The sequence below is a fragment of the Aythya ferina genome (genome assembly GCF_964211825.1).
Source record: "Aythya ferina genome assembly, chromosome: 2".
Classification (NCBI taxonomy): domain Eukaryota; kingdom Metazoa; phylum Chordata; class Aves; order Anseriformes; family Anatidae; genus Aythya; species Aythya ferina.
The window spans coordinates 106802083-106826348 of NC_140297.1; the positions used below are offsets into that span (position 1 = coordinate 106802083).

General features: G+C 36.1%; 1 protein-coding gene across 19 annotated transcripts in view; it reads left to right on the forward strand.

Moving 5' to 3' along the window:
- The window catches only part of PIEZO2 (piezo type mechanosensitive ion channel component 2), a 432356-nt gene that overhangs the window by 380860 nt on the left and 27230 nt on the right, over positions 1-24266 (forward strand). For 18 of the 19 annotated variants that reach the window (XM_084508371.1, XM_084508373.1, XM_084508372.1 and 15 more), the window contains 9 exons: positions 1091-1180; positions 2564-2685; positions 3533-3604; positions 7490-7593; positions 9566-9664; positions 12022-12133; positions 13986-14051; positions 17232-17398; positions 21723-21898. In XM_084508371.1, the coding sequence (XP_084364497.1) occupies positions 1091-1180; positions 2564-2685; positions 3533-3604; positions 7490-7593; positions 9566-9664; positions 12022-12133; positions 13986-14051; positions 17232-17398; positions 21723-21898 (1008 nt within the window). The remainder of the gene's footprint in view (positions 1-1090; positions 1181-2563; positions 2686-3532; positions 3605-7489; positions 7594-9565; positions 9665-12021; positions 12134-13985; positions 14052-17231; positions 17399-21722; positions 21899-24266) is intronic. The other variant, XM_084508361.1, reaches the window with a different exon arrangement.

Genomic DNA, 24266 nt, shown 5'->3' on the forward strand with positions numbered 1-24266 from the left:
GACAATATAGTTTGAGCCTGTCATCCAGTTGAAGTTAATATTGGAAATACAAAGTCCTTACCCTAATAATATTAAATTGTGATTCAAACAATAGTGACAAGGCTCTGGTTTCAGTTTTCAACAGTCTATAAGAATTCAGGGGTGATCGAGCTGCTAAGGAGAACATGTCATCCCTTGTGGTACTTTACCATACTTTTGGATAAAAATGATTGCCAGTGTTGATTGTATTCCTCTGAGGGAAAAAAAAAAAAAAAATGTTATTGTGGTTATCTTGCATATTACATGGAAGGACCAAAAATCTCACGGAAAAGGTGGTGAAAAATTATGTAGGACTAGACTTCTGATGATCTTATTGAATCCTCCGTCCCCACCCCCCCAGAAAAAAAATAATAATAAAAAGAAGATGGATTTGAATCTATTCTATTTCTCTGAGTGAGTCTTTGAAACTCTTTGAGAGCTCCTGAATGAATAGTGAAGAATGGTTTAGACACACAGTCTGTATATACAAATTATTGAGTCAACTGCATATTTCTAATGAAATGGAGTTATAAGTCATTCTTTTGGCACACCAGAAACCTGCTGAAGGATTTGTGCCATCAAATTGAAAGCAAAGTAATGTTCAGAGGGTAAAAGTGAAGCTGAAATGGTCCTGGATAAAGGCAAAAGTCTTGAGGTGGCCTTTGCTCAAAGCTTCCTGGGGACTGAGGTAAAGGGGCAAGATGATTACAATGCTGAAATAAGTATAAAGACCAAATCCTGGAATTGTGCAAGAATTTCTAACTCAGTCTTGAATCCATCCATGTTCTACATTCTTCAGACTGGAAACTTAAATCTCTCATCAGTGGCTAGAGGAACTTTTACGCTGAGTAGGGATCACAGTGTTTGACACAGCTCTTGAAATAATTAACTCTAAGCAGATCAGTATTCTGTATTCATTGATTAGTTCTTTCCAGCCTTGGATTGACTTTGTTTGATTAAACACTATACAGAGAGAACAGAGTTCTCTGATTAGCTGGCATACAGGAAAATTTGGAAACACATACATGTTGCTCTCCTTCTTTCCTTTCTTCCACCTATGTTTCTGCTGCAGGGGTGCTGAGCTTTTCCAGGCTACGATTGTCAAGGCTGTAAAGGCAAGAATTGAAGAGGAAAAAAAATCAATGGATCAACTGAAAAGACAGTATGTATTTATATATACACACGCATACACATTTTGTATACATTTTTCATGGATTCTTGGCATTTATCTAGCACTTTATTTTATAGAAACGTTGATTAGGTTTTTGATGTATGTTTTTGCAACTACAGAAATAGTGCTCTATGCACTTGGAGGTCTTAGGTATTTCAGTATCACACAGTTTTAGGGTCATCTTTTCTAGAAAGACACGTACTGCATAATCTAAACATTCATTTAAAAGCAGAATCACATTTCCAGGACCAAAGGTTGCAAGGTTGACATAAAAAAATCAGTCTGAAATGTATTGATGCATCTACTCCTCAGTGAGCCTGGAATTATAATGGAAACAGATGTTTTATATAAAGAGAGAAGATATGAACATCACTGCTCATTCTGAAGGCTCTTCTAAACCTTAGAAATCTAATGATGACAAGTTAACAAGATCAGCATTTAAGTGTTCCACACTTGAGTATCATAGCAATGTGACCATATAGTCTTCTCTTTATGAGATGGTTTATGATATTACATGCTATATTTTTTATTTTCTGGTAGAGGTCCAGTTCACTTTGTGGTTTTGGTTATCCTATTTTGTGCAGCATGAATGCATGCAATGTGAGGAAACGTGAAAAACAAGTAATCTTTCTTTCTTTCCTTCTTTTTCCTTCTTTTTCTTTCCTCTTTTTCTTTCTTTCCTCTTTCTTTTCCTTCCTGCCTTCCTTCCTGCCTTCCTTCCTGCCTTCCTTCCTTCCTTCCCCTCTCCTTCTTTCTCTTCTGTTTTCTCTCCTTCTTTCTCTTTCTCTCTCCCCTCTTCCTCCCCCTTCTTTCCCCTCTCTCTTTCTCTCTCTCCCTCTCATCTCTCTCATCTCTCTCTCTCTCTCTCTCTCTCGTGTCTTTGTCTTTTTCTCTCTTTCTCTTTCTTTCACTTCTAGTCAAGTAGTTGTGTTGAAATCACTTATAACTGTTGTGTTTGTGTTTTGTGTGTTGTTTTTTTTTTTTTTTTTTTACTGTTGCCTGTCAAAATGTGAAAAACTTAAAAGGCTTAAAAGGCTAGATCATGTTAACTGTTTACAGGGTTGCAAGAAGGAGAAATGAAGGTTTTCCTGCATCTGAAATGAAAATTAAACCAGTTAAAGTGAATCAGTTGAAGATACAGCACAACTAGTGCAGGATTGAGTGGCCAGTTTCATGTTCGTGACCGGTCCAGACAGCCTCTTCAGAGCCATTTAACTCTTTATTTTTAAAGGCAAGATTAGTGACAGTATGGAATGGATATTTTCTGTAGAAATGTTAGTGTGTGTGTGTGGATGGATGTGTTTAACAGCTGTTTTTCAGAGGGGGTCAAAAGGGGTGAAGAACAGAATATAATAAGTTTCTTCCTTTTGCTAGAATGGATCGCATCAAGGCCAGGCAGCAAAAATACAAAAAGGGTAAAGAGAGGATGCTAAGCATGACACAGGAGTCTTCAGAGGGGCCTGAGATTCGGAAGGTTTCTGAAGAAGATGATGAAGGTACTGTTAGCTATTGTTGTGCCATAATTGCAGTTGAGCGCTAAGGACCTGATAGATCTGATAGTTGGCCAATTGAGAAATTGTTCTTCAAGACTGTCATCAAGGAACAAGGTTGTTTACTCAGTAACATTTTGGAGCTTGATTCAGCCTAAATAAATAAATAAATAAATAAATAAAATTCACCTGGGATTTTGTACTGCAAGTAGATTTAGAGAAAACAATTTGCCTTGAGATTACTTTTGGCTAACTTCAAATTGTTGGCAAAGAGCCAAATAGCAGCAGAGGTTTGTTTTGAATAAACATATTGTTTATAAACCACAGTGTAACAAATAGGTAGAAATCACATGTTTCCAGCAAGGGTTTTTGGATGCTGTGAGGCCTTTTTCAGTTACTGAAATATTTGTATATTTTTTAATGTTGTTTAAAATATGGGAACAGATAAATGATACCTATTTAATGCCACATTTCCAGCACTGACTTAGGATCAACATTTACTGGATATAAAATTATCGAGCTTGAAATGTAGGGGGATTTGAGAGGAGGGAAAATATTTTCTTCTTGATATTACAGAGAAGTGTGACTGTATGTTTAAAAAAAAAAAAAAAAAAAAAAAAGAACTTCAAGCTGTTTTAGAGTAGAACGCTCTTCTAACTGTTGCATAAACTAGAGTATTTGTGCTGGGTGGTCATGCTTCTAAATGTTTTTTATATTGATTATATTCAGTAGATCTAACATCTGATATGCTCATGAAATTTAGTTCTGTTGAGAGAAATGAAAAATGATTAATCAGTGTAAGAAACATGTTTCTCATTTTGTAAAATTAATGTTTGGACATATTTTATTTTAGGAGAAGCAGACAAAGAGAAAGCCAAGGGCAAAAAAAAGCAGTGGTGGCGGCCTTGGGTTGATCATGCTTCCAGTAGGTTTTCTCAATCATCTTACAAATATGTGGATTTAACCCTTATATCCTTGACCAGAATGAAGGCATTCCCATGACCTGTTTGTTTTATGCCTGATTTTATGATTGTGACTTGATAGAAGTCTTGTTTATTTTATCAAGTGATTTCTACTACTATCTTCAAATAATGAACTTAACCATATTTTGAATTTCTTTTTGTTGGAAGCACAGCTTATGATGCTTTGGACATTTTTAGAAAGATACCAAATCAGATAAAAAACATGTTCCAAAAAGAATCTGTTTTGACTTCAAAAGTCTCAACTTTCCTCTACTACAAAGCACAATATATTTAAACATGTGAAGGTAAAAGTTTGCCAATGCATTCTAAGATTAGTCATAATTTCTTTTTCATATACACACATCATATATCTTTTTTACGGTTCATCAGTCAGTCTACTGACAGCTATAGAAATATGAGTACCACAGTAAAGCAGCTAGACTGTTCCCAGGACTAGGCTGCACAGTGTACAGCTGAATATCATATTTTAACATGCTGTTGATGCCAGTTGTTTTGTTATTTCTCTATTTTCTCTTTATCTAAGCATAAAAATATGTTCAGCCTTGTTCACAAGAAATTAATAGTGAGTGATCCTCATATCATTGTTGCTTAATGACATTCTAATTTATTTCTATCCCGGTCCAGCCAGTCCAGCATGTATACAACAGTTCTTCCCTTCATTAAGGATTGGGTGAAACAGAATAAAACTGAGTAGACTGCAGATTCAAATCTAATGTCCTTCTATTGGATCTTTATGGAAAACAGACATATTTAACAATTTAATAACTTAATTCTGAAGATTTTAAAAATATTCAAGTGTATAGCACTGACCAGAGTTAAATATGAATATCTACATTGTACCTGGTCATTTAGTTTAACAAGAGGTATTCCAAGGAATAATTTTGCACATCTACATTCTCCTTCATTTATGTATGTGTATTTGTTTATAACTCCAACCTATATATTTGCCAATAGCGTTTTAACAAAATGTCGAATGCTTATTTCTATCAAGTCACAAGTAAACTGTGTCTCTATTTTTATTTTTCTAAAGGGCACACTGCCACTTTAGAGAGACCTATCCCTTTTCAAAAGTCTTGTGAAAACAAACTTATTGTCCCATAGTTTCATTGAGAACAATAATGACAAAACAGATCAAAACTGTAATTTGTGAGTTTTTACTATCTAATTTCAAGCTACAGTGATTTTGAAGGAATGGGATATGGTCTCCTGTTTATTCACCAATGGTTTTGTAGTGAGAAGAACTGCTCAAAGAGAGACATTGACTTTGGCTTTTACTTATTTCACCCTCATTATTTGATGTTCTCAGGTGGCAACTTAAGTTTTGGTATTTAAACAGTGAGCATTCTTGAAATTATCTACTGCAATAATGCAAAACCTTGTGGGAAACATCATAGACCCTGATCCTGCATACAGTGATTGCCTGCCATGTGGCTTACTTTCCCCAGTCAGTGAAACTTGGCACTTACAGTAGGTGTTCGCAGGCTTACAAACTGGAGATAGGGTGATATTCCCCATGTATCATTCCCCATCTATCATTTTGAAACATTGAGCCGTAACCCTGCAGCATGTGGCTGTTCTCAGTAAATGGGGTTGTGGCTGTGGCTGTATATATAGTGTTAAAGTTGTTGAAGCTGAAAATTTTATCCCAGTTCTGATGTTTGATTTAGATTGTCATTGTTATTATATCACTTGTTTTTATTTATTCTACAGAATGATACCTAATTTTATATCCATAGGGATTAAAACTCAGTTAAGAATTTGTGTCTAAGTAGAAAAGGTGAAAATATCTGTGAGGGTTTCCTCATTGATACTCATTGTCTCCCTTTCAGGGAGGTATTATTCCTTTGTGCTTGCAGATTAGATATGGAGCCCCACAAAGATCAGCAGGAGTTAGGGCCACATGCTCAGAGGTCCCCAGCTTCTCCTGGATCACAGAGTTGTGTCTTATACAGTGGGAAAGATGGAGTTTGCAGCTGTCCTGGGGAGCTCTTTCCATCTGGGTACAAGCAGGTTATGCTGGCTTCTCCTGCAAGACTGCCTTTCTGTCTCCTCCCTGTCATCCCACATGGAAAGCCTGCAAGTCCCTTTTCTCAGTGGAGAAATTTTGCATTAGGAAGGGTGGGTGAGAGGAGAGTGTGGCTGAGTCCAGTCTAGCCATGAATTATTTAACTAGTAACATTTGGTCTATTTAATAATGCCTGTAGGTGACTAACACACTTCTTACTCCGTTTTGATGTGTGCAAGAATGCATTATTGCTATTCAATCATACCTCCCTCTTTAGTTGTAAAAGGGATGTAATTGCTACATTATGGTGTCCCCTTAGATATATTTTAACTTAAAAATTTTGGAGAGAGATCATTTTTGAGTTGTTTTCTGCCAGCTCAGGCCTTCCAAATCTGACCAGGTGCTGTTCTGAGACTGTAAGGAGCTGCACCATGGTGTAGGTTTCCTCTAGATGCCAGACTTTATCCTGCTGATCTTTTGTGTGGACAATTTCCTTTGCTGCTTATGAGGCACCTTTTTATGAAACAGAACTGCAGACTACTGGCTCTTAAAATACATTTATCTCTTCAGTGCATTTTAAATGGGCTTTCTCAGAAGGCCCTCTACCAAACAATTAATTTGCTTGATCCAAGAAATTTCCAGACTTTCTTTTAACCTCTGTTCAACGACTAGAACTGCTGAAGTGGACTTTGTCCCTCTGCAGGGCTTTCATTGATGTTACGAAGTCATAATTAGGCACATGATTTTCTCTGTGGGGGAATTTTAGATGCTGAAGTTATGACCTAATGGAGTTCTGACAAATTTCACAGTGTGCATACACTGAGGTTTCTACTCTAGTTATGTGTGACCACCTATGTACAGAGGATCTGTGTAAAATTCAAGGTATGATTGAATAGAATTAAAGCTATTGTTAGTTTTCCAGAAATATATAATGAGGGTTAAATACACCTTTCTATATAAATATGTGTATCCAGATTGGGTAACATTTCATCTAAGTAACTCTTCTTTTAAAAATTTCAGCTTAAATGCAGAAATTATTTACCAGTCTTCACTGCTGAATGTAATGCTGTGATTTTGATTTTTCTCTTGCTCATTATCTTATTTTTTCTTTCTTTTGTTTCCCTTGTTTATTCACATAGGCCTTTTACCATCCGAGAAATAAAAACTTTGCTTCTGTTCAAGGATATAAGGCCTAGCTTATTCACTGTGCATCTTTATTGTATCAAGGTTTCAGATTGTTTCTGAATCCATGGGCAAAAAATTGAAACTCATTTCTGATCACATTAATAGAATCCAAGTGATTTGTTTTAAACAAACCAAGGTTTTCCATTACCTCATCAAAACTTAAAAGTTTGAAGAAAGCATTAACTTATACCATCTCATCCCATAGTTTGAAGGATGCCTGGGCATTTTAAAGAGCAGTTCTGTATTTTTTGTCCAGTGGTACTGTTTGTGTAAATTCTTTTATTTACCTATTGGGCTCTTTTAACTCCCTCAGATAATCATTACTTCTCAATTCATTTAAACTAAATTGCCTTTTTTTTTTCTAAAAATTTTAACCTAGTAACCTGATGTACTTGAAGCTTTTTCATTACATTTTCTTCTCATGGTGGTGTTTCCTTCGTTCTTGTACAGTTCTCATTCATGCCCAAAAGTATCACAGACTAACATCAGATAAGTTGCCTGAGACCTATTCATCTCTCTGTTTTCACCTCTCCTGATTATGAACATATAAATCACTGTCTGATTGTTTAGAGATATTCAGGCAGTTTGGAATAGCACTTTTCAAAAAAAAATAAGAAAAAAATTTTGTTTCACATAGTGGTCAGAAGTGGAAATTATTATTTGTTTGAGACGGATAGTGAAGAGGAAGAGGAAGAGGAGAAAAAAGAAGAGGAAGAGCCTCGAAAAAAGTCTGCATTTCAGGTACTTTATAGTAATTTGCTTGGTTGGTAGTTGACAGCTGAAAAAATATAGGCTTCTCTAAACACAGGCTTTATACGTTAAAGCAGCTAGTACATCTAAAGTACATCTGAAAAGTATTGGAAATGAAATTTCTTGCCAATTTAAAATGCAATTTTGCCTGTTTTACACATTGCCAAATTTCTACAAGAACTATACTGAAATCATATCTTCATTCACTTACGCCTGAGGAAAACAAAAATCAAAAACAAATCTTCAGAATCTGAGCTTTACTTTACTTCATTGCAATATAGACGAGTGAGGAAGCTGTCTTACCTCTGGCACTCTTGTAGAATGCTTCCGTGGTATTCTGTAGATGTTATCATTCTGGGAAGAAATTATCCCAAGAATAAGCAACTTTTCATGGAAAAGAATCCATACTTTAAAAAAGCATTTTTATTTTTATTTTTTTCATCACCATCACTTTATCTCCTTTCTTTTAAAGGATTATGTTAATTAATATGTTGTTAATTAATATATTAATTAATATAATGTGTTGTTAATTAATCTATTAATTAATAATTAATATGTTCATATTGTAATGTTAGGTAGTACCAGGTATGGGTACTGGTTTAAATTAAGGACTTGGATGAACAAGTTAGTGAAACACTAATGCATGTAGGATAGCTTTAATCTTTATAAAATTTAAGTTTTAGTTGTTTAAGAATTTTCAGAAATACTGCAGAATGTTTTTAGGTCCTCAACTCTAAAATCTTAAGCAAACAGGTAAATTTTTGCAGATGACTCTTCCCAACCATGAAAGCTCACATCACTCCATAACCGATGCAACTGAAAGCCCAGCTCAAGCAAGAGTAAATAACTGCCTCCATGCTGCTCATATTCCTTATGTCAGTAGCTTTCAAGCAAAGCTTCCCAGGCCATATTACTGAATTGTAAAAATAAATGTTTTTGTTTAATTAATTAATTTCATGTGCCTTTATTTTATATACTGAAATTACATTAGCATTTAACTAAATTTACTAAAATGCCTGAGTGGTTATAATGTGGAAAGATTTTTTCCTGACATTAAAAAAAGACAAAACCAAATCTGGATGAAGTATGATGTAAAGTTTATTTTCTACCATTTACACTTTTTTTTGTATATATGGCATTAACTCACCTTGATCCATAGTAGTAGCTCGTAAATTTCTAGATCATCTTTCTTTTCATGCAGCTGTAGAAATGTTTGCATTCTTGTTCCTGCTGTTTTTAAGAAAAAATGTTGACAACATTTTGTTAAGATGTGTTGATGCCAAGCACTGAGATTTTGAAGTGTTTTAAATTGAGGTCTGAAGTTAATACAATTCTTTCTTTTAATATGGTTGGTTATGAATTTGCTTTTTGTTACTGTTGTTCTGCTGCTGTTGTTGTTGTCTTATTTTTTAAAACACAGTACAGAAACCATTAATCTGAGATCGGAAGATCTGGTGTTTATTTCAGAACTCCAGCTAGATATTCTGTATAAGTGACCAGTTCTTCAATATGTGCTACATGAAGATGTTAGGAAGCTTCATGTAGGAGAAGAATTGTCTGGAACAGAAAACTACATTTGTTTATGAAAAGGTTGTTTATCATTAGGTCATCATGCTTCATGTGCCTTCCATCACACGTGCATGTGGTCTTAATAAAAACACTGGAAAAGTGAACTTGTTTTGTGGCAGAACCTGCTAAAGAATTTTTTTATTATTATTATTTTTAGTGTAAATTGTCTGCAAAAGTCACCTCAAGGGTTAACTTAAAGATTTTGTTAGATAATTCAGGCACTTAAAAATGATCTCACTGAAATTTTATTGTGGACATCACACATGATCTTTTTTCCACATTGGAACCAATGAATGTAAACTCTCAATAATCTAGATATAATCATGCAGTAGGTACTTTCTATTAACATTTTCTTGTTTTCTACTAATTGCTCTTGCTTTGTCCTTCTTTATAGAGAGCTATCGGAAAATTTGCTTCAGCCATTTTAGCCTTGCCAAAGTCTATCATTAAACTACCCAAAACTATTCTTCAATATTTAATCAAAGCAGCAAAGGTACTTAACATTTTGTGACTGCTCAGTATGTGACCTATCCCATAGATCCTGGTGTAACATATATTTCTGTCCTTGTCTGCATTTTTCCTCTTATATGAATAATATGAAAAATAACAACAGCCAAAGCTTCATTCCTAGTAAATGCAATATATTTCTTACTTTTGGAGTGGTCAAGCCACAAGAAGAGCACTCTGGCTTACCTTAAGTGCAACCCTGGAGAGAAAATGCAGACACAAATTCTTGATTTCTTCTGTTACTGCTGTACAAGATGGTCACATCGACTTGCATGCATCTTATGGGCAATGTGGTAATTGATCTCAGAAAGCTGGTTAAATATTTTTAGAAGACACATTCTGCTGCAACACACCCACCCATCTTTTTCTTTTTTTTTTTAATCTCACTATTTTTCTTGTCTTCACTATCTTAATATTTGTACATCTTCAACATTTTCTCATCCTCCTTGGATACGTGTAGCATTTCCTACCTACAACCTACTTTCCTACAAAAATCAGAAGTAATATACATGTATGTACCCAGTCAGCTCTTGAAATATCCACTGCTTAACATAAGTAGTTTAATACATTTATTAATGTATTTTCTTCATTCTAATCCACTGCCTTCTTCCAAGTATGCCTTTTATCTCTGAATTCTTTATTCACACTATGGCTGTGGCTAGCATACAGCTTCTAAGCTAATTTTTTAGTAGTAGATATTGGCAGTTTCTAACTTCCAGTCAGTAAATGTTACTGTTTCACTTAAGTGTCACCATTCCTTCAAATTACCTTCACTGGCAAGTGCTTATTACAAAGGAAAGAGAAAACATCACCTCTGATCCTACATAGTTTTTCACATGTTGCTTGTTTGGGACATTGTACATATAAAAATAAATGTACAGACCTTGAAAGATTTGAAGAGAACATTGTGATCAGCAGCATAAAAATAATTTCCTCTCCATTACTGTATACATGAACAAAACAGAACAAAGTTTTTTTTTCCTTTTTAAATTCAGTAGAACTCATATTGACATTTTTTTAATTGCTTTTAATGTCCCAAACCAATTTGTGTATGCAAATTTTAAAAATATAAATAAACCAAATAGTAATTTACTGTTGCGTCCTGCAAGGGGCAGCTCCAGCTTCACTGAGATATGCATGTGTTTCTGTCATTACGTGCATGTTTGTCTTGTGAATTAATAGAGCGAGTTTATCACTGTGCTTTATTTTCAGACTTATGCATGTATCTCTGGGTTTCCCTGTGTCTGTTACCAGTCTGTGTTGGTTAGAAATAGAAAAAAAAAAAGTGTAGTGCCAATCAAAGATGATTTTAGTTTTTGAATAAAAACCACAAAAGGAACAACTTTTTTTTTTTTTTTTTTTTTTTTTTTTTACTGAAATAGCTGTGGAGAAGGGTTAGTCTGTGTTATTCACGTTTTGTTTCAAATGGAAAAAGAAAAAAAAAAAAGATATGAAAGTGTTACTTCTTTTTTCTCTAACCTTACCTCACAGCTTGAGCAGAGCTATTCAATAAGTTACATCTTGGTAACTTCTTTTATTTTTTTTTTTTATTTTTTTTTTCACTGTTATAGCATTTATAAATATTTTGTGCCAATTTCATGCTCAATGTAGTCATGTAGGTCAACAGACTGTTGATCTGAGTGAGTACTGTGAGCAGGATTTGGCCTCATTAAATCCCCTTGATACATGCATCAATGTCCCTGGTTTACAACTGGAAAAATAGTGGCAGAAGGGTTCATAAGTGACTTACCTGAAGTACCACAGAGAGCCATTGTAAAAATTAGGATGAAACTTGAGGAATTCCCGAGTGCTGGTTTTGGGACTGTGCACAAATAGTAAAGCTACCTGTGCTCCACAGTGAAAAGAAAAAAAATCATCTAGAGTATAAAAAATGTACAAACACTAATACCTTTACTAAACGTTCCCTCAGTTTTGATGCTTTAGTTAGTTGATTGCAAAACTTTCTCTTAAAATTTCTGTTACTCTTCATCTTGCCTGTACAAGATGTACACATATATAATTGAATGGAAAGACTCAGGTGAAGTAGCCCATATATACAACAGGGTATTAATTCCCAAAGTTCAGATCATGAATTTTTGTGGGTTCTGATGAAACTTGGTTCACCCACAAGTGTTTTTGCATTTGGTTTTAAGCTAGCAAAAATAGCACATGAAAACTCGTAAGATCCGCAGGGGAGGTGTTTGATTTGGGATTCAAAATATTTACTTATCCCTGCCGATCTGAATGTGTTTACTCAAACTATATAGGCCTACTTATGGCTTATTCTGTGGCTTACTCTCAAAACATGAAGAACCTTGAAATAAATGAGTTTGTTCCTTCCAGTTTGTTTATCAGGCCTGGATCACTGATCCTAAAACTGCATTACGACAGAGGCGCAAAGAGAAGAAAAGTTTTCAGAAAGAGGAGAAGCGAAGACGAAAAGGATCTGGGGATGGTACGTATGCTTCTGTATTTTGAAAAATTAACATGACAAGGTTGGTCAAGCTGTGTCCTCTCATTCTACACAATATGCATTAGGTGAGATAAAGCAGAAGAGGAGATGCATGTGATTTCCATGGAGTTGCAAGACACATGCCCAGAACTTTTGCCAAGTAGGAAGACTCAACAGATGGTTGAAACCATCAGCTGTATCAAAACATTTGTGAGAGTAAAACACTTGCAAAAGGAAGCCAAAACTCCATAAAGGCATAGCCCTGTAAACCAATATCCTAGCAGTTATTGGCATTTCACCAGAATAAAGGAGCATAAATGTCAGGTGTTTGGCTAGTATCAGAGAGAACAAGGACATTTGCCTTTCACTCCCTCACCTCATAAACACATTTATCTTATTCTATAGATTTTTCTTGGGTTGCTCAAAGTCTCTTATCTTGATGATAAATTCATGTGTATTCCTGGGGAAAGTTTTGAATTTAACAGACTTAACATTTCCTTTTGAAGGAGTCTTTCACAAGGAAGTTCCTGAAATGCTGTAGTTGAAATAGACCTGTAAGAAAAATTGAGTGAAATTAAATATCATAAAATCATAGAATATCCCGAGTTGGAAGGGACCTGTGAGGATCATCAAGTCCAACTCCTGGCACCACACAGGTCTACCCAAAATTTTAGACCATGTGACTAAGTGCACAGTCCAATCGCTTTTTAAATTCAGGCAGGCTTGGTGCAGTGACTACTTCACTGGGGAACCTGTTCCAGTGTGCAACCACCTCTCGGTGAAGAACCTCTTTCTGTTGTCCAGCCTCAACCTCCCCTGCCTCAGCCTAACACCATTCCCATGGGTCCTATCACTGGTGTTTACATAGAATAGGTCGCCTGCCTCTCCACTCCCCCTCACAAGGGAGCTGTAGACTGTGATGAGGTCCCCCCTCAGCCTCCTCTTCTCCAGGCTGAACAGGCCAAGTGACCTCAGCCGCTCCTCACATGTCTTCCCCTCTAGGCCCTTCACCATCTTTGTCACCCTCCTCTGGACATTCTCTGACAGTTTAATGTCCTTTTTGTACTGTGGTGCCCAGACCTGCACATAGTACTCGAGGTGAGGCCGCACCAGCGCAGAGTAGAGCAAGTATCCACATACTATTTCTTTTTGACACATTTCATATATTCATATAGGGCTCATTCAGGCTGAATCAATTGGACTTTCCTTCCATCTATCATCTCTACCTATCAAAAATAGGGAGTTTTATAATTTGAGAGCTGCCAATGAAGCTGTGGCTGCAGTTTTGGGGTACTAGATAGAAGGAGACTAATCTGTCCTTCAGTTCTGCCTGTGACTCTCTGCATCCCTGATCTGCTATAGGCCAAAAGAAAAGCACATGGTAGTCTCAAACCAGTTCTGCTGCTTCATTTCAGCCTGCAAGTCCACTCAATTCATTTGGGCTTAATGGGTCAGGGTCAGGAGGAAATCATAACAATGTTCAGGTCACCTCTTGAAGAAGTTGAAATGAGCTTGAGTGTGTTACTGGAAGGAGAGGCCTTTGCAGCTGGAAAAACTGCAACTCTGAATTGCATGGGTTTATTACAGCAGATGTTCTTGCTCAGCAGACGACATAGTAAGAAAATACCATTGGAAATTACAAGGGAGGGGTGGTGGTCATCCAAAAACACCTTCGCTGACAGGGTAGTCCCCTCACTTCAGTGTTTTAAAAATGGAAATCTGCTTTCTCTTAAACCAGTAGGTGAGAAACCAGTCACTTCTGCTTAGTAACAGTAGCATTTTCTAGCTTGAATGGGATTTGAATCTGCTCTTCTGTAGGCCTAACATTCATTGTTTCACTCATTGCTTTCAACAGGTGGTACTGATGCAGACTATGAAGACAGTGAAGAGGAACATGTCAAGAAGAAATCTGATGGACCGGGTATGAACACAGAAGTTTTCTCTGCTGTTACGCTGTAGTTGTGATGGGTGGGGTAAGCAGCATGTCACAAAAATATCAGTGCAGAGATCCAGGCAAGCATAAAGCTAGCAAAATCCACTATGAACTGTGTAGTAAGCACTATCTAATAACTTTCAGAGTTCTATTGCCAGATTTACAAGTACTGAGCATAGCAGCTTCCACTCTGGAATATAAGCTACTGCACTTATCTCCCCTACACTTTAATAAATGTACCTTCAGGCTCAGACTTGTTCACTTGTTGTATACTTTGATTATAAAACATCTTATACCTAAGCTTAGCTTTCAATCCCCATTCCATTTAGGTGTGTCTCATCATCTCCATTGATTTTGATGGTCTGATATTTTACTATTAGCGCAAAGACCTTGCAGTTTTTCAATGTGTTTTAGCTATGTTACGATTCTGCTTTTGTCCAGTACTTATCTGTTTAGAGAGGTACAAATAGCTACTCTAAAAGAATGGGATTTTCCCAGTTTTACCCTTTCTCACTCATAGTCAGATCTGAGGATGCTCTGCACAGCAGAAGAAATGGCAGTAGCTTGCAGGATCTTGCCCATATTGAAAGTCATCCTACAAAGAAGTGTAATGGATCATAACTCTAAGCTTGGGTCTTTTTTTCCTAACTGGAGTAAAAGAAGAAATTACACTATTCTCTCCTTTGTCTTCAAAAGCTATTTTTATTCTCTGTTTGGAATTGCTTCCCACAGTCCCAGTTAGAATTGTACCTTTGTGTGAGCCACAGGGTGGAGGAGGTTACAAGAATATGGAATATTTCTTTCTCATATAATATTCTGGTGGTGTTTTGTGAGCTTTTTTATCTGTTCCTTTCTTGTGGTGCAGTCACCTGTGTTAAACATGAAACTGAATCACTCAGACAAATCTCAAGGGAAATAAAGTTGGTTCTAGACAGGACTTAGAGAAAGGAAATGAGGTTAATAATTGATTTATATTGGAAATAGTCAATTTAAGGTGCTTTAACCTATCCTAAGTAATATGTATTAAAGAAGATAATTGGGAAAAAAAATAAAAATAAAAAGAAAAAAAAAAGAGTAATTGCTATGAAGCATTAGTTTCATTATTAACCTCAGATCAAATCCTTTCTCATGCTCTCAGGGAGAGAGATGCCATCTCTGCGTTTGACCCTTGAAGTTACAGTAACAATCTCTGCAAAAAATAAATATTTGTTTCCCTTTATGAAGTTATTTAGATGTGATCGATCCCCAAAAGATTATTTTTAAAAAGTTTCAGAGAACAGCAAAGCTGTCAGAGCAGCTACAGCCTCATTAAAAATGTATACTAAATCACCTTCATCCCAGAGAGAAAAACGACCTTCCAGATTAGACTGCAAGTGCTTGGCAAAGCACTGTGATACCAGTGGTGGTCAGTAATAGAGATAATTTTAACCTGAGAGCTGAAATCCCCCTGAAGTCAGTAGCAAAAATGATATACTAGAGAGGAAGAGTGTGGGTTAAAAAAGACCATTTATATATTGTATATTTCTCTTTATGAATGCTACATCTTATTGAATTTATTTATAACATTACATGTGGAATTCAAAGGATATGAATGCCTCTAGAAGCATAAACAGCTTTATCTTTAATTTCCACTGAAAATATTTTTTTAGCTTCAAGATATATGTGCTAAAGTGTGAATACAATCTGAGTAAATAAATCATAAAATCTTCCCAATTCTAAATGATACAGAAAAGGCCTGAAAATAAAAAAATAAAAAAAAATAAAAAAATATTGAGATAATGGTATGGTCAAATGAAGGCCATAAAAACTTCTGTATTCGGAGATACTGAACTTGTTACATGACATTACTCAGGTAAATGGTACATACTACCATTTCAGCATCCACTTTACAGGAATGTACCACTATTGTTTTTTTCCCTTAATTTCTCTCCACACATATGTGCATACAACCATGCCTGCACACCTGGAGACATATGCATGTTCTTCTATAAGATATATTTTGCTTTATTCATTTCACCTTTGCATGCTTTGTAAAGAGTGCACTCCACAAAGTTTTGCTTGCCATCTTGTGGTACAGTTAAGAACTGAGGTGGTTAAAATCATCACGCTTTAGTGCTTATGTTGGCTTCTTAGTAACTACTTCAAGCATTTTGGTTCTGCATGGCAGATTATTTGCAGTTTTCTATTATCCCTTACGTTACTGTAAAATTGATCTTAATATCTAGTGCTCTGGGATTAGATATGTAGCAGGGACAACTAGCTCTGGAACTGGAAAAGAAAGAATTGGAAAGAATTTTTTTCTTATTTATGTAAGACTATTTAAGAATTGAAGTGTGATGTGTACACTTGGGAGTGAAAGAAAAATAAACTGAAACTGCTGCTCTTTACATGCAGTCACGAATGCTAAAGGAACTACTGAAATAAGAAATTCACTTGAAGCTGCTGCGTTGAGCTAAAGAAAGCTACAATTGTTGGTATAAAACCATAAGCCCTACTCATGGGAAAGTGTAATGCTTTGGCAAAATGGGGCAAGAGTAATGTTTTATAAATGATTTATATGATTACTGTTAGTTGAGCTAGTTGATCTGAGATTGCCGATGACACAGTCCAGTCCATTTAAATAAAGAGAAGCTTTGGAAACAGTAAATATGAAGAGGTGTGTTCAGGTGGCTGGAAAACTGGGGGAGAGTCAAAGACCATTTTAGCAGGTTAGACTTTCAAACTGAGCAAAGTTCAGTCACAAAAGGCAAACTCTATGTGCAGAGAAAAGCACATGAGTAAATAGACAGGTAAGGGCTGGAAGAGCAGCTGTTGAGATCACTGGAGCAGGGGATGTCGAGTTCTCAAGAAATGCCCAAATCTTTGGCTTTCATTTTTGCAGACCTGTACATACAGTGTCCAAGATCAGGAACTGTTCATATGACTAGCAATTGCAGGAGTTATGGGGTGGAAAAGGGATTCCAGATGATAAGCTTAGACATACAGGCAGGAAAATGACCCAGACAGCCAAAAGGCCTCCAGCCATCTTCAGAGATTCTTTACTATGACAGGGTCTCACAGCCTGGATTATTATTAGACAATAAAGGAAAATTGAAACTAACTCCAAGCAGAGATACAGAGAAAGACATTTGCATCCATTAACTCTCTGTTGCTTTTCCTCCCCCTTAGATAACATCATAAAGAGGATATTTAATATTTTGAAGTTCACTTGGGTCCTTTTCCTGGCAACACTAGACAGTTTTACAGCTTGGCTTAATTCCATCTCAAGAGAACACATCGATATCTCTACTGTGCTGAGAATTGAGCGTTGTATGCTCACCAGGGAGATTAAGAAGGTAACGCCTTTGGTCTTTTTCTTCTGTTAATGCCATTTCAAGCCCAGTGAAATATTAAAGGTTGCCTTTTCAGATCAGCTGAAGTCACTGTATTAAGGAGAAAAATTATAGAAACCCAACTTACATGCACATTTAAAAAATATATCCGGACTCTTCGACTGCTTGCTATTTTTTTTTTATACTTAAATAATGAAATGCTTGATTTATTATCTGGATGCAAAGCAAATGTTTGGAAAAATAATTATTTTAGAGATTGATATAAGGATTTGGCTGAAAGACTGAAAGACTCCTGTGATAAAATTTGGTTTTGAGGGATGTGATAAATTCAAGTAGAGAGGAGTAGGCATGGCATTTTGAACAGCTCAGAAACTACCTCAGCCTGCATATTTCAGCCTTTTTGTAGACCAGTTTGCCCTGGAAATGACTGACAACATGCAGGCATAATTTTCTTCATTGACACTGAAGCTACCTGGTTCCTCAAGAAACAGTGATATATTAGTAAAACTCACTATTTTATAAGATTAACATTATCAGTGTAGCTAGACATGTATTTGGATCTTAAAAATGCAAGTAGTATACCTTGCAGTACTATAAAGATCCCAAGCATAGGTATTTTTACATATGTCACTAGCTACCCAACTATTCCTGGAAACTTAGCATAGGAGCTTCATTTTTAGTTCAACTCTTATTAGAAGCTGCAGACTATCTCAGACATGAATAGGTCAAAAAGGTCAATGGGACATTAGTATCCTTGGCCTTAATAAAGCCCCATGCTGCCCACTCACAGTCACTGTCAGCTGTCACAAAAAGCAGGCTGTCCATAACCCCAGGAGGTCCAAGATGCAGGCTTTCCTGGTCAGGAGACAATCCATACCCTGTCTGGCCACAAGGCACAGAGCCAAAAAGAGAGGGCTGATTCAATATTAATGTTCAGTTACTGTTATTCTTCCCAGAGTTATTGCACAGATAGATAAAAGTTATAAATTCCTGTTCTCTTTAGCCTCTCTTCACATGGAACCTATCCCATGCCTCATATCATCTTCATTGTCCTTCATACCACTTCCAGTTTTACTACGGCCTTATTAAGACTGAGCGACCAGAACTATATATTGTTTTAAGGTATGGGTGAGCCACAGATTTATACAGGAGTATAGTTTCTTTTCTTTTGCTTTCCTAGTAAGATCTAACAGTTAAGCTCCTTGATTTTTTATTTTTTTTTACATTAACTAAACGTTTTAGGGGGACTATACAGTCAGATTTTAAGACTGAAACAATGTGACATAAAGCCTGTCATTTTGTAGGCTATTTTTCCCATTGCATTTCTTTGCACTTGTGAGCACAAAAATTTCATTTGCCCTTTTTTACCAAGGCACTTGGCTTTATCAGTTTCATCAGTATTGCATCAGCTAACTACAATTGACTATCCCAAATATTTTCTTTTTTCCTTCTGTGAACTTTATCATCTCAATGTTTTCCTCTTTATACAGATTATATCTGAATATCCTGGATGGTAAAATTCCTCGGGGCAACCAGTCAATAACCTTCTTCCCTTGTACAGAAAAAAACATGTTGTTTGTGCCCCGTGTCTCTGGAGGACAAGAAATATACTTGTCTTTATTTCATGGACGCTTTATTTCCTATAAAGGTCACTCAGGATTACTCCTGAAGCCAACAATTTTCTTTTTCTCTGGAACTTAGACTATTTCACCTGTTGGTTCCTGCAGAGCTCTTTGGTGATCACCATCCAGTCAGTATTTTGTTCTCAGCTTTGTCATGTATAAAATAATTACTAATCCAGTCATTTCATGGGATTCAAAATATTCTACTGGTGATGTCAGTGACTTTTTCTGCAGTGAACAGGGAAGCAAAAAAAAATCAGTTTTGTTGTTGTTGTTGTTGTTGTTGTTGTTTGTTTTGTTCTGTTCTGTTGCCCTAACTCCCTAAAGAGCTACATTTCTGTGTGTCTTGATCACCTGTTGATACCCTAACTTTCTGAGAGATGATTCTTATGATGTTCTTGAAAACGTTTTTGTTATCAATTATTGTTCATTTTAGGAAGTTACTCCTCAATATCTTTTTTGGTCTGATATGCTGAAGTTTTACATCTACTTCTACCAAGTTTGTTGTTGTTTCTGTTTTTCCTCACGAATGTCACTTTTTTGAAGGATGTCTTCTTGCTTCGTCCTCCTGGTCTTTTCCATTCTGGTGACTTGTATGTGTGTATGCAGGCACTTTCATGTCATTTACCTATTCTACACAAGCATATATGAAAAGTAATATAAGCTACTGAACATTATTTTTCTTTCAAATCTTTCTTAATATTTCACAGGCACTCTGTGGCAATCCTGGTACAGTGAATTTATTTAACCTGTGAACTTTATTTAACCTTATTTACTTTTTGACCTTACCAAGCTATCTTTCATTCCATCCTTCCTACAAAACTCTGATAGTACAACACTACAGTAATGCTCTTTTTTGTCCCAAGGCTTAGAATTTCATGTTATTTCAGCATCCTCGCTTAAAATTACGTTTCTTACTCATTATCCCTTATTTTTTATAGTTTTAACATTTAAGTAGAAATCAGGCTAACTGCCATTTTTATGCCATTACTTTTTTTTTTTTTTTTTTTTACTTTTTTATGCCATTACTTTTTTGGACCTTATTTTGATTGTTCTTTGCTTTAATGAGTCTTTCTTATCCTTTGTTCACAATAGATTTTTTTTCATGTTGCTAGCAGCCCAATGCTATTTTGATTACAGTAGAGCCCATATGTAGGCCTTGTGTATGCCTGTGTAGGTTGCTTCAGTCTTAAATGTTCTGGTAGTGGGCACCTGTCAGAGAATTTTCTCCAGTTGTTAGCTTCAAAACTCTCACCTTCGGTATTTTATTACAAGGATCTTTCTCTCCTCTTCTACGGAATAATGGGTTCATAATCACAGATTATTCCATAGCATTCGCAAGGCTCCGCATCAGCTCCATACCTATCATTGCTGCCCAAGAAAGGCTTGTGCTGTAACCATCATGGTGACATGTTGTTGTTGTTTTGTCCAGCATGGAGTCAGGGACATGTGTGAAGTTCTTTTGGTTTCTATTCTAACTACAGAGGAGCTTGAGTCCTTGCTCCATCAGTTGTGGGGTACTTTTGCTGTCATAGCTCTTGTCCTTTATCACAGGCCTGCAATCAAGATAGTGGTGCCATAATTTCAAAGTCAGGTTGTCACAGACACACAGACATTTGTTATTGCAGAAGCAGCACAGTATGTACACAAGCAAACCTTACTAAAACTTAAGGTTTGGGTATTGTGTTTTTGTTGTTGTTGTTTTGTTTGTTTGATTGTTTGTTTTAAGATTTTTTTTTTTTCTGATGAACCTTCAGATTATGAACATACTCAGTATAGGACAGTGCTGAGGTCCAGAGATGAAATACTAATAGTATTAGTAAAGGAAATATGGGCAGTATTTTAGAGTAGCTTGGTTATTTCAACCGGAAAAGTTCTTGCATAAGGCTTCATTATGAATGACTGTTCAAGAGTAGCAATCTCAATGCATCTTCTGAAGTCAATGCAACTACTAGTGGAATGAGTTTGATGTGTTTCTGCATAAAAAAAAGGCTATCAAGTTGTTAGTTTTATTCTTGTTACAAGCCTTAAGCATTCTGTTGGCAGTATAACCAGAAAGACTTGATTCTGTGCCCAGACCTGGGCTGACAGTTAATAAAACCACCCTTTCATAGATTCGAAGTCAGAGAGAAAGAGTAAATAGGGAAGCTCTTAAATGTTATTTTCTCAGTTTTCCAATATGTATCCATACTTCATGAAAAAAATCTTATTTTGGACACTAATGAAAATCTAGATCAGTTTGTACATGACCTGTTTCTTTTGTTTCTGTTAAAAATAATAATAATATTTGCTACTGGCTGCTAATAAGATCTATAATTTTTCTTGGATTGAGTGGAGCTATCTAAAAGAGCTGTCTGAAAATTTGCTGGAGCCCTATGTATAGGTTGAGTCATGGTTGCAGGCCATAGCTCATGTTCACACTGAATGATCTGCATTGCACCTAGCTGAGTTTTGTGGACTATGCATAGTCTGAAGCCACTTTTATTGCTCCAAAACCCAACACTTTGTGCCATAGTATGTTTAAGTCAGAATCTGACTTGCACTGTGGTGAGAAGTTATTGTTTACTAGGAAGATGTTTGGACAGACTATGTATTGCCAAATGACTGGGGAAAAAAGAATAAAAAGTAATAATAAAAAAAGGCAAAGCAGTTATTTGAAGAATATAACTCTCCCTGCCACGTACCTTTCCTTATCTCTTTTACAGGGAAACGTTCCTACCCGGGAGAGCATCCATATGTATTACCAGAACCATATGATGAAACTTTCCAAGGAGTCAGGACTGGACTCAATTGATAAAAATCCCGGTCAAGCTTCTGGTTTGCAAGCTTCTGAAAGAATGGATAGTTTAGATTCAGCAGCTTCTCGTGACAGTATCTCCAGGTATTCATCTAATTTTATTTTGTGAAGAATAGAAAGATTGTACAGTAGACATAATTTTAGACAATGTCTAGATATTCATGAACTTTCTAATCAACGCTGAGCAGTCCTTTTGATATATCCATGCTATTTTGATAACGAAAGGTCTGCTATTTATTCCTATTCTTTTACAGTGGTGTACTCAATTGCCAGCAGATGATATAACTCCTTTTCCACTGCATGACTATACCACTGCTTTCTGTGGATTTTATACTCACCACTTCTATAGAATTAGGAGTTATTGACAGGGCTTCTGATCTTGTCAAAAATAATGGAAAATAAGAACCTGTTGAGGATGATTATGGAATACTGTGTTAGGAATTCAGGCCTGGAGTTTGGGGAGCCATCATTCATTGTGAATATTTTGCCTTTGGAAAATAAATTCTTGTCTGTTACACACAAAGAAAAAAAGGCTCTACACTGAAAGAAAAAAACTCTTATGCACACAGATCATCTGAAGAGCCTGATTTCATAACTGCTATTACAGTCCAGCAGAGTAACACTATGCATGAAATATCTGTATTTTTCTAGAAAAAAAAAAAAAAACATCTTCTTCATTCTTTTCTGAAGATGAATGCTGTCAAGTCCCTTTCCAAAACTACTGCATGCTCCTGCTGCTCCATGCACACAGAGGCACATACATTCATTTCCTTCCCTTACAGAGGCAGCCTGTTTCCACCATGTCCCTGGTGTTCTTGACTTTTAAAAGACTGCAAAAACTGTCCAACAGCATCATGAGGAGGAGAAGGGAGGGCTTTGGAAATAAAGCCTTTTCATAATCCATTGCATTCTGCTGTGTCCTGTCCTTCTCTGAAGTGTGGCAGTATCTTATTGTGTTTGATACTCCCTACAAACTCAATAGCTTCTGTGTACAGTAAAGTATGCTTACCTTTTACTAATGACATATGTGTAGATGTTAGTGAACTGAAAATAATGAGCGTTTGCATTCCTTTCTGATGTTATTGAAAAGCAAGTGTCAGAAAGTGTCTGTGAGTACTGTGCTTCAACAAAATATTCACAAATTGCTCCCCAGGGCAAGCACTGGTCTTTGAGAGGTTCACTCCAGTAAAAACACTAAATCCTAGCAAATCTTTTTTGGTGGCTAGCTACCCAACCAAGCAACACCTTTGTGTTTTGTCTCAAAGTTTTATGGGAGTCAGATTACATGAGAAAAATGTAAAGCCAAATTCTGTTGCCAGCTCAGTTGGAGTCAGTTGGATATCTGGAGGGCAGAATTTAACACAAAGTTCAGTCCCACTTAAAAATGAAATACTAATATCAGCCCTGCTTTCATTAAATATTTTTTTTGTCATGCTGTTTACTACAGATAGAAGTTAACATTATTATCTAACAATGTTAGCAAAAACTTTAAATAGAAGCAAAGGGAAGCCAATTCCATAATGAATTATAAACAAGAAAGACAAATTTTGCAATTTTCCTGTGTAAATTTTCTCTTCAGTTAAATGGCATCCAGTGTTAAGATTCAATTACATCGTCTTTCAGAATAAGCACCTATTTGTCACAATGCTTTGAGCGTTTACAAATTTAAAATCTCTTTCAAACTCAGAGAATTCATTAATTCTGTGGAGCTCCTTTGCAACAGAAAAAGTTATATTGAATATAGCAAATGTTTCAAATGCGTTACTGTCATCTGTTTCCCCAGATGTTACAGGACCCATTAACAGAGGAGTAGCAAAAGCAGTATTGTGACTGATTTCTCTAATCTTGAATTCTCTTTCTGGTAATAGAAAAGTAAATATTCTTGCACTGGCAGTATTTGCAATTTGTACACATCTGCTGTAATAATAATGACTTGTAATGAGAGGAAGCAAAAATGTGTCTGTTGATTGAATGATAATGGCATCTGTTACTGGGGCACACTTGCATATCTCTTCCTGGGATTACAAAAGAGTTTATGAACCTTTTTTAGAAATGTGTAGTGTTTTCAACTTCATATGAGTTTATCAAGTACATGATTTTTTTTAATCGCCCAAATAATAGAAAAGAATATTTTGCATTTCAAAACGATGGTTTCTAGTATCAGTAAAAGCAACTAATTAAATCTAAAGCATCCCTGTGATCATGACTCAAGGATTACTGTGGAAAACTTCTGGGAAGAGGTAGACAGTTTTTGATGAGCACTCAGGTTATCCTTTGTTTGCCCTGCACAAGATTCTGTAGTGGATATTAGTTCCATGAGTAAGATGGGCATGTCTGGAAATAAAACTCAACTTCAGAAGCTATTCCATTATAATAATACATATTCCTCAGGACTCAGGGCAGTAATTGCCTAAAGCATGACCTCAGTGCTCTAAACACTTTTTTTGCATAG